Raw genomic sequence first — 10,364 nt, 5'->3', positions numbered from 1 at the left:
GCCGGCCACACCCCAGGTTTTGCACAGATCAGCTCGTGCCATGCCCTTTTGTGCCTGCCTGCCTTTGCACCTGCCATTTCCCCTGTCTGGAAGGCTTTTCTTGGAAATGATCCCCTGGCAAACTCTTCTTCAGTTTTTTTTTAAAGTGTTTTTCTGATTAAAAATTTTTAAAAAATGTTACAGTAGTTGTAGGCTTAGAGAAAAATCCTGCAGAAAGTAGAGAGCTTTGCCCATGATTAATGTTTTCCCTTAGTGGGTATATTTGTTACAATTGATGAACCAACATTATTATAATCATATGATTAACTATAGTCCATAGTTTAGAGTAGGCTTCACACTTTGTATTTTACAGTTCTGTTTCCTTAAAAATTTTTTACTGTGGTAACATATACATAACATAAAAGCTCCCATTTTAACTCTTTCAGTATATACATTCACAATATTGTGCTACCATCATCATCTTTTCTGGCTAGAAGTTTTCCTTGGCCCCAAATGGGAACTCTGTAACAACTGAGTATTAATTTCCCATTCCCCACCCCCTCAATTTTTTTTAAAGACTCATCTCAAGGAACATCTCATCCCAGATTCCCTTGCTAAGCCCCCCCCCCAGCCCAGGTGACAGAGATGACACCCCCTTTCATGCCTCTATTCTAACCTGCACGTGGCATTTACTTAGTGCATCTTCAGTCCCCTTCTTATATCTGTCTCACTTCACAAGACTGTAAATTCCTCGAGGGCATAAATCGTGTCTTATTGGTCTTTTCATAACAGTCCCTGGCTCACAGAAGCTGAGGAATGTCGAACAATGAATGTATGAATGTTGAAGGTATGAATGAAGAAATGAGTGTTGTGGCTCCATTTCAATAGCTGCGGTGGAGATGATACTAAAGAGCAGGATGTGGTGACAGGGAGGGAGGAAAGAGCTGAAACTTGGGGCTCCTGGTGACAGGATGAGCTCTTAGTGTGTGACACCTGTGAGGGCAGGTAGAGCAGGTGATGAGGAAGTCCTGGGACAGTCCTGGGTGTGGGCAGCCAGAGTGGATGGAGATCAAGTCAAGGAAGTAAGGGAAACTCTGGATGGATGGACAACGTCCTCGAGAGATGGTGGGAATTGAGATGGAGACTGCATGGTGGCAGTAATGAGATGGGAAATAAAGTGACATGGTCAGAAAGCACATGTCTCAGCAGAGAGTTTTTCTGGGTAGCAGAGCCGAGTGTCCCAGGAGTACTGAGCCAGGAGTCTTGAGCTGCAGCTCCCTGGGGAATTGGGTAGTGGGACAGGGGCATGGACTCAGCAGCACTTGCCCTAGGGGAACCGAGCCTCAAGGGCGTGGGCCTCAGTGGCCAGCCGCTGGCGGGTTCAGGGAGGCCAGCTCTGGGACATCTGCCATCAGCCCTGGTTGTCTCTCCTCCCACCTCTGCTGCAGCTCAGCTTCTCTGGCTGCTCCTGCAAGGCTGGAAGTTCTTCAGGGGGAGCTTGCATTACTTTTCTGATGTCAAGAAGTCTTGGAGGAGGCTGAGCAGTTCTGTGTGTCCCAAGGAGCTCACCTGGCATCGGTGACCTCTGAGGAAGAGCAGGTCAGAGCTGGGGGCTTGGGGTGGTTCTGACAGGGTTGGTGAGTGACAAGGGACTTTGGTGCTTTGACCTTCCTCCTCTAGGGGAGGGCACAGCCCATAACCTTCATGTCTCCTGTCAGGTGGTAACAAATACTGAAGTCCTCTGAGCATCTTGCACTGGAGGCAGAAACCTGGACAACAAATCCCACTGTCCTCAGCGACTGAGGGAGATTCCCGGAGGTCGACAGATGCCAGCAGCAGGGCAGGGCAGAGGCGGGTGGCAGGGCGGCACTCTGGGAGCATGAGGGAGCATGCTTTTCCCTCAGCCCCTCAGGTCCCTTTGGGCTTCCTCTCCTGTCATCAATCTTGATTTTTTTTTATCCCCCCCCCCCTTGAGGCTTGCTTGCCGTCTGCTCTCTGTGTCTATTTGCTGTGCATTCTTCTGTGTCTCTCTACTCATTTTTGAATTTATCCCACCGCATCCTTGAGGCTTGCTTGTTGTGTGCTCTCTGTGTCCATTTGCTGCATGCTTTTCTGTGTTTCTACTTGTCTCCCTTTTTGCTGTGTCACCTTGCTGAGTCAGCTCTACATAGCACTTGCAGGCCAGTGGCTCTCGGTGATGTGCGGGCGAGGCTGCCTTCACAAGGAGGCCCTGAGACATGAACCCAGGGCCTCCCATATGGTAGATGGAAGCTCAACTGATTGAGCCACAGCCACTTCCAGAATCTTGACTTTTTAAAATGAAGTTGAATGTTTCATTAGTAGGATAATAAGCAATAGTTACACTATTATAGAAGGTTTATGATAACAATGTTACCCTTGAATTACATAATTTTTAGAAGTAGTTTTTATTTTCAGGTCATTTTGTGAATTCTGAATATAATAACTAGAGTGTAGCCCATGTCGCAGAGTGCTGTGAAAAAAAAGAAACACCCTGTATTATGTTTATCTGCAATCATTTGAAAGTTTATTTCAGTATTATAGCTGCAACATGTAGCTTTTCCATTTTATTACTACAAGTTGCCATTTTAAACCTCTATCCACCACAATTTAAAATAACTAATCTGGATTAAGTTGCTTCAGATTAGTTTATTTTCATTCCTAAATAGATGTTACATATTTCTCAAATGCTGCTCCAGTCCGTCATTGAACAATTTCTGAAGGTTTACTCAGTATCTTCTTTTCCAAAGCACCCAGCTCATCTCGTTTGTTCAGTTTTGTCCCAACTTTGAGAAGATTAGAGGAAACAACATGTCCGAAAGCTTCCTGTGCAAAACCGCCGAGTCCCGCATTCCAGCACTGTTTTCTGCTGTTATCTGTTCATGCTTGCCTGGGAATTTCTGCACTGAGAGCAGACAGGGCTGGTGTGCAGAATCCGGGTGGCACCGGCACCCCCCCACACACCCCCTGGTCCACAGGTGCAGATCAATCTCGATTTTAATGTCAGTCAATCCCATGGCTGTGGAGGACACGTGAGCAGGAGACCCAGGCTTCCTGGGAAGGCCAGGCACTCACATTCGATTTGAGGAGCACCAAGGCCATCGATGCCCAGGGTGGCCATCTGGTGGGGGTCAGCGTCAGGATGTGTCAAGGTTATTAACAAAAGACCTCACTAGCTCTGGTCATTTCAGTTGACATGACCACCCAGGCCACAGGGTGCTCCTGAGACTGTTGTGTGGGTGTGAAAAAGGCCGTGCTGCTTTGTAAAGCATCCTGAGAAGCTCTGGCCAGATGTTGTCCCAGGACAGCACACCTCGTATCCAGGGCTGGGACTAGGTAGGGAAAGTCACGTGACGGGATGCTGGGCCTCCCTGAGGGGCCCTGGCTGCTGCTTAGACCCTGGACACACCAGGGAAGGTGCAGGGAGGGGTCCAGCTCTGCAGGGAAGTGCGAGTTCTGGGGTGGAAGTTGAAAGGAAAGACCCCTCCCCTCTCTTCTCCCCAACTTGCCGCCTCACAGACACCCTCCCCATCCTTGGATCAGCAGTGACTCAGGATGTCCTCAGCAGACCCAGGTCCACAGGCATCGCAGCTCTGTCCCTGTTCTGGGGCTGCAAGGGGACTGGGGAGCCGTGTCAGTTTAGCTCCATGTGCCATAGCAGGGACAAGGACCACTGCCTGTGTCTAGCTGAATAACATCCCTCTATTTCCAGATTTTTGAGCAAGGAGCAGCTGGACAACTGGCAGCATAGGAACGGGCCCATGGAGGACTGTGTCCATACTCAGCAGACGTGGAATGACATATACTGTGATGCCACCTACAGTGGGTCTGCAAAAAATCCGTGGGCCACGATGTGGACTGAGTGCAGAGCAGAGCGGTGGGGGGGGCCCCTCCCGGCGGCCAGCTCTGGGCCTCCTCTGTGCTGCCTGCGAGCCTCTGGCCTCCACTTGCTCTCTGGGGCTTCCACTTGGCCTCCTGGGTGTCCTGCCTTGAACTGTTGTTTAACCCTTTGGAGGCAGGATAGATAGGGACCTAAGGAGGAAGGGTAGAAAAACCTAATAAGCCTGGCAAGAGAAACTGAGGCACTGGCCTGCTGGCTAGCATGAATGTGCTGAGCACAGGGGCAAATTAGGAAGGGGCAGCTAACAAGCACACACCCTGCAGCTTACAGCACACAGCGCACACCCAGCGGCTCTGTGATCAGGAGGCAACCTCATCACATGGCGGAAAGAGGGACAGGGCAAGGGGGGCAGCACCCCCACCCCACCCACTTTCAGGTTACCTCTTGCTTCATTGACAGTGACCAGAGGCCGATCACCAGCGGTCAGCACAGCCTGCAGAGCTCGTGGACAGCAGCCAGAAGCCAATCACCACCCACCAGCATCCCCTAACCCAGCCCCTAACCGGCTAAGGGAATTGGATCACCCAGTAGAGTTCCCCTGCTGTGTCTCAAGTATGCCAATCAGGGCACACCTGGAGTCCTGTACCCCCATAAATCACGGACCCCATGGTAGAACTTTGCATTTCCCCCCCTTGCCTGCATCCCTGCAGGTATACTTTCCTTCTCTTTCCTCAACCCCATTAAATTCTTTGCTTGCCTGATTAATCTGTGGCTTGTCCTTGAATTCTTTTTTGAGAAGAAGCTGAGAACCTAGATACTGGTTCTGATCACACTTCAAGACATTGACCCCACATAAGCAGGGGGACCAATGGTGTGCCCTGGTGTGCTCCTCAGTGTCCACCTCCACAACCAGCACAGGCTGTCACACAGCAGGTCCTCAGTAAACACTTGAATGAATGAAAGCCCTTGGCTTGTTAATTTTTTTGGTTCTATTTTTCTTTATTAAAAAGACATGGAAAAACATTTGGGTCCTTACTGAAAATGAAATTTTTCTTGTTTCCATTTCATTATTGTTGATGCAGACATTGCACATCTCTGTTAGGACATGATACTTTATTCTGATTAAAGAAGGATCATTCTTTGTTCCAAACACAACAGTCTTGAATACACTCTTAGGAAAATTGGCTATGCTCTCCCTAAATCAGTTCCTTGTTTCCATTGCTTAAGGCAGAATTCTGAGTGGGATAAAACCTGGGGTTGAACTAAGGTGACATTCTCACCTTGTGTAGGTAAAAGGCTCATGAGGAAGCAGATGCATTAGCATTTTGAACTTCTAACTAGTTCTAGTATCAGAGGTTAGAAGACTTGCTTCCTCCCGGGGTCAGCAGCACTCTGGCTGGCTGACAATTCTCAGGTTGCTTGACTTTCTGATCTTTTGAAGATGCCCTCTCCTTTGTCTTGCAGCTTCCATAGACTTCCAGATTCTAGCTCCTCCCCTTGGCTTTTGCTTGTTTCTCTCTTATAGCCATTGTGTGCATGCACAGGGAACACTATGCAGAATTTTGGAGACAAGCCTCTGCAGTGTTCCTCCTCCGTAAACTTCCTCTGCTTTCAGTCTCCTGAAGCTCCCATCCCACTTGAACCTTGCCTCAGCTCAGTGAGACTGTCATGCCCCATTTGAAAACCCCCTTCTTGCACAACCTGATCCAGAAAGAGCCTCCAGGAAGAAACGCAGGGGTTGGAAGGCTTCCTTGTCTCAGTTTTGCTCTGCCTGTTCAATATCTAAAAACAATTATTTCATGTATTTTGTCCAGTTCCCTCACTGCTTGCAGCAAAAGGGCTAGTTGAATTATTCCACCATAACCAGAAGTGCTAATTTTGTCTTTGATGATACCTTTTCTTGAACAGAAACTTAATTCTATGGTACTCATGTTTATCAATCTTTTACTTTATGGCTTCTTCGATTTTTTTTTAATCAATCTTAGAAAATCCTCTTCTGTGCCAGGATTGAAATAACACTTTGCTATATTCTATTTCCTATATTTGTTTATTTTTACCTTTATATGGTTAATCACCTGGAATTTGCTTTTGAGACTATTGTGAGATAGTCATCTACTTTTGCTCAAATATTAAATCATAACCTGTTCTTCACTCAATTGGTAAGCCAAGTGTTAACGGTTTGCAGTAATTAACAAGCTGTAGCTCAGTTACCATCATATGCACTGGGGAAAGGCTACCGCCTCCGTCATAAGCCTATATGTCTAAGGATATTGCACTTCCCTGCAGTTTAAACAAAGAAACCAGGTAGAGGCAGGAGGAAGGGAGACAGAGATCTTGGCTGTGTGCATATCAGAAGGAGAGGAAAACCTTCAGTGCCTGCATGTCAAAGGGAGATAAAGAAACCCTTTACTCCCTACAGATCTAAGAAACAGCCAGTCCTCCAGCTTTACAAGAAAGCCTAACTCCCTATCCCACTACCCTCCAGCCATACAAGGGAAATTTTTCACCTCTAGGGCTCCCCATTGGCCCCTGCACCTCACTGGGTCCCTCAACCCTCTCCCACTGACCATCATTTCACCACCTAGGGAAGTTCTGTGTCAATTCAAAAATTCAATTCCCCCCCTTCCAGGAGTGGGCTGAAGTCTCTCTTCAGACCCCCACCATGGTGGTTTTGGGGCTCAAGTCTGTTCTTCAGACCCCTTCCGATGAGAGAGCTCCTCAGTAAATTTTCTGCCTGTGGTCATATCAGTCTCCGTGTCCCAGTGAGCACTGTTTTTCTCCAACACCAACTCTATCTAATATGAAATGTATGAGCTTGTTTCTGGATTCTTGACTGCATTTCACTGAGCTCACTTTTCCTTTATTGGAACCACACTGTTTTCATTGTTATATCTTTATGTTTTGTTATCACCTGGGGCAAGCCCCTCTGGCTTTTTCAAAAATTTCTAGCTCTGTTTTTGGCCAGGTCTTGGTGACTGCTGAATTTCACTGAAGGGCCACAGGTGGCTGGCTGGAACATTCCTACATGTTTTTCTTTATTGCTCCTTTTTCTGAAGTCTGTCAGTTTCATCACAAAGGAGTCCTCCAGTCTTTTGCTAGAAAGATAGAAGCTCAGCTGCCAGTCTTCTACTGGCCTAGTGGGGTAAGGAGACACGGCATTTTACGTTTGGTATAGAGATGTCTCCTGAATCCCTCTGCTTTCAGCCTGGCTGTGCAAACCTCTCCTGGTATAAACCTCCTTTCTCTTCTGTAAGGGGCTAATGCCTGGTTACGGGAGGTAGAGGAGTGGATGGGTATGTCTCAATGGTCTCCATAAAACTCTTATAAACAGTTTTCCTGTTTTCAGCCTATGCTGCCTTTAGAGGTAATGGGTACTTGTGAGTTGTGAGCTTGCCAGTGTTCTATAGCATGGATTGTCCCACTTTTTACTCACTCCCCCCATTACTGCTAAATCACTTACCATTCATTTACCCATTGCTAGCCTCCAAACTTTTGTTGCCATTTCTTGTATTCTGTTAATTCCTCTTCAATTGTCTTCATCCTTATGGGCTATTCTCTTCTTTATTCCTTTACTGTCATTATAATTGTTTCTGGGAGGAAACAGCTACGAGTGTATATATTTAATCTAGCCCTTTTAACTGGAAGTTCATGATATTTTCTAATAAGGTACTAGGATACTAGCGAATGGCATTGAATTTTGTCTATCTCATATGTAGCCACTTTAACCAATATAGACATCATAATTCTTATTCATTCTCATATTTGTTTCTAGTTAATTGCATTGAGTTTTCTGTGTAAATGAAATTCTATGCCAATAATGATAACCATGTTTGTTCTTTTCCAGAATTTAGACCTTTTCCTTTTCCTTTTGTTGTTGCATTGGTAAAGCTTCCAGAACAGTGTTGCCTGGAAGGAGTGATAGCAGACCTTCCTGTCTCCTTCCTTCCACTAATGTGACTGTTTCTGGTTTTGCACTATTGTTTATTGCTTGTTGTTGGTTTTGGATAATTACCCCTTATAAAGTTAAGAAAATTCCCTTCAGTTCCAAATCAACAAGAGTGTATTTTTAAAATTAGGATTGAATGTTGAATTGTACAAGTGGTTTTTCAATGTCTATCAAAGTACTCATCATTATCCCTTCCTCTGTGAACATATTGATCACATTAATAGTTTCCTAATGATGAATTATCATTGCGTTTCTTGAGTAGCAACCTCTTTGGTTATGGTATATTATTCTCTTAGTATGTTGCTGGATTTGAATTCCTGATAGTTTAGTCATGCTTTCTTTTTTTTTTTTTTCATTTACTGTTGTAGAAGAGGAGAGAGATTCAATTATTTGCATATAGAAAGGCCAGGACTCTGGAATGATCTTGGGAAGGAAAAAGATTTCAGTAAGGACAGCAGGACTCAGGACTTGTCTGTTCAAAACCCGAGCTGAAACAAGATTTTCAAGTTCCTTTTGCACAGGGTGGGGAGTCACATGGTGATTTTATGAAAAAAAAAATGACTTTCTTTGTTAAGTGTTTGCCTGAGTACCAGATTGGTTTTGAGTTAGCATAAAGGTTTTGAATTAACATATAGCCCAAATTCCCTCTGGATGCAACTTTGAATACACATCCTTTCTGAACATTCAAAGTCTAAAGGGCCTATATTACTTAATTGAATTTCTAGGCACAGTTGGATACAGAATTAGATAATTTTGAATTCAAACACAGGCTATATTTTATTTCCACTTGAAGCAAAGTTTAATTTTATTTAAGATTCGGCAGCCCTATTTTGAGAATCTCTCTGGACTGACTGGTATGTATATAGAGTTTGCATTGCTAAATTGTTTCCCAGGACTGGAGTGGTTGCCATGATTATCAAGGGCAGGGCTGCACCTTCTCCCTGTCCCTCAGGCACAACTTAGTTTTATCTACGAAGAGATAAACAGCCTCCCACCCATAGCCTGGGGGCCACTGGCATTTACCTGCATTTCCTGTGGCTCCAGATCCATCTATTAATTTTATTTTACCCTTAAAGGGTTTATACTTTTGTCTTAAAGAGGTGATGAAGGGCGATGCTCTCTTTTCTGTAACTACTTCCTGCTGGCCTTGGCTTGTAGTCATTCTGTAATGTAAGAAACAAAGATTAGATTAGTTTTCACATAAAGGAAGAAAATATTTTTTAATGTAACCTGGCAGCCTACTGCCTCAGTCTCCCACTCCCATGTTAAGCAGGAAGAAAGGAAATCAGCTGAAGCCAGTGCTATAGGCAGTCAAAAAATGCCCAAGAAAGACCTAAGTCAATACCAATTCAGCACTAAATTCCATTCGTTATTTGGCAAAGAGGAGCAGGTAAAAACTAAAATGGTTGGAATGTGATGACGGAAGCGGTGAATCACAAACTTTTGTGCGGGAAAGTTAGATCTTCTCGGATAGGCTGTCACTTCTGAAGTATCCAATCTGGAGAAACAGAGGAAGGGCTTGCATGCTAGGCTTAGGGCTATAAATTGTGGCATTTTTGTTTGCTTGGTGCGCCAGCCATGTTTTCTGGTTGTGCGCCCCTTCTTGCAAGATTGAGAATAAATTCTTTTCTTCTCCACAATCGGGTGAGCCTTATTTTCTTCCAGAAGAAGATTTTTTTCCAACAGGTTTGGGGGCTCATCTGGGATTCTGAGCCTTCAGAGAGCAGACCCCTGGAGTGGACGACGAGAAGGCACGCCCCACTGTTTAAGTGGTCTTGGACTCCACCGGCAGGGGCCCCACTTCTTGCAGCCAAGAGGCCCAAGAACAGACGCTTAGATCTGCCAATTGTGGACCAGAAAAAGGGAAGGGAAAATCTTCCTCTCGTTGGCCAGGTGACTCCATGCATGGACCAAGGTAACAAGAAAGGCTATTAAATATTACCTTGGTGGATGGGAATTCTAATGAGTCTGAGGTTCACTGTGTGTGCCTGAGAATTGTGACATACGGTGGGAAGTGAGTGCAGAGTCCCGATTCGCATTTCCCTTCTCCCTTGAGGGAAAGGGCCAGAGACGGACAAAACAAAAGATTCAAAAGAAAGAGACCCAGACAAGATTCAGAATGGGAAATAGAGGCAGTCAGTCAACTGGGAAAAAGCAGAAGGGGGTATGTGCAGGATCCCCCCGAGACATTCCTCCAGATACTCCACTAGGGAGGATGTTAAGGCATTGGACCGATAGTGATTGGACCAAGGGAAAAGACAAGAAGAAAATGATTCAATACTGCTGTTGTATCTGGACCAAGGAAAGTATTTTACTGCCTGGTGTATTCTGGCCAAAATATGGGTCAGATGAGGATTGGCTTTGTGCTGACCTTGTACTGTATGTTAATGGAAAAATACCCTTCTCCAAAGAAGAGTCTGACTATGCCATGTGCTGGTTAAAGGGAAAGGGGGCCACTTTCTATCCTATGAAAGCTGAAAATCCAGGCTCCAAGACTAAGCTTGCAGAAACTAAGGCTGCGGAAACTAAGGCTGCAGAAACAAAAGCTGTAGAAACTAAAGCCTGGGACCCCCTGTCTAA

At 45.4% G+C, this 10,364-nt stretch overlaps 1 protein-coding gene across 1 annotated transcript in view; it reads left to right on the top strand.

The window, feature by feature from the left end:
• Window positions 1–4,603, top strand: part of LOC105746519 (C-type lectin domain family 4 member F-like) — a 33,518-nt gene extending 28,915 nt beyond the window's left edge. Inside the window, exon 3 of the mRNA XM_071208892.1 lies at window positions 3,710–4,603. Coding sequence (XP_071064993.1) covers window positions 3,710–3,748 — 39 coding nt within the window. The 3' untranslated portion in view covers window positions 3,749–4,603. The remainder of the gene's footprint in view (window positions 1–3,709) is intronic.
• The last annotated feature ends 5,761 nt before the right edge of the window (window positions 4,604–10,364 follow it).

This window comes from Dasypus novemcinctus, chromosome 17, assembly GCF_030445035.2.
Source record: "Dasypus novemcinctus isolate mDasNov1 chromosome 17, mDasNov1.1.hap2, whole genome shotgun sequence".
NCBI lineage: Eukaryota > Metazoa > Chordata > Mammalia > Cingulata > Dasypodidae > Dasypus > Dasypus novemcinctus.
This window is presented reverse-complemented; position numbering and strand designations above follow the sequence as displayed.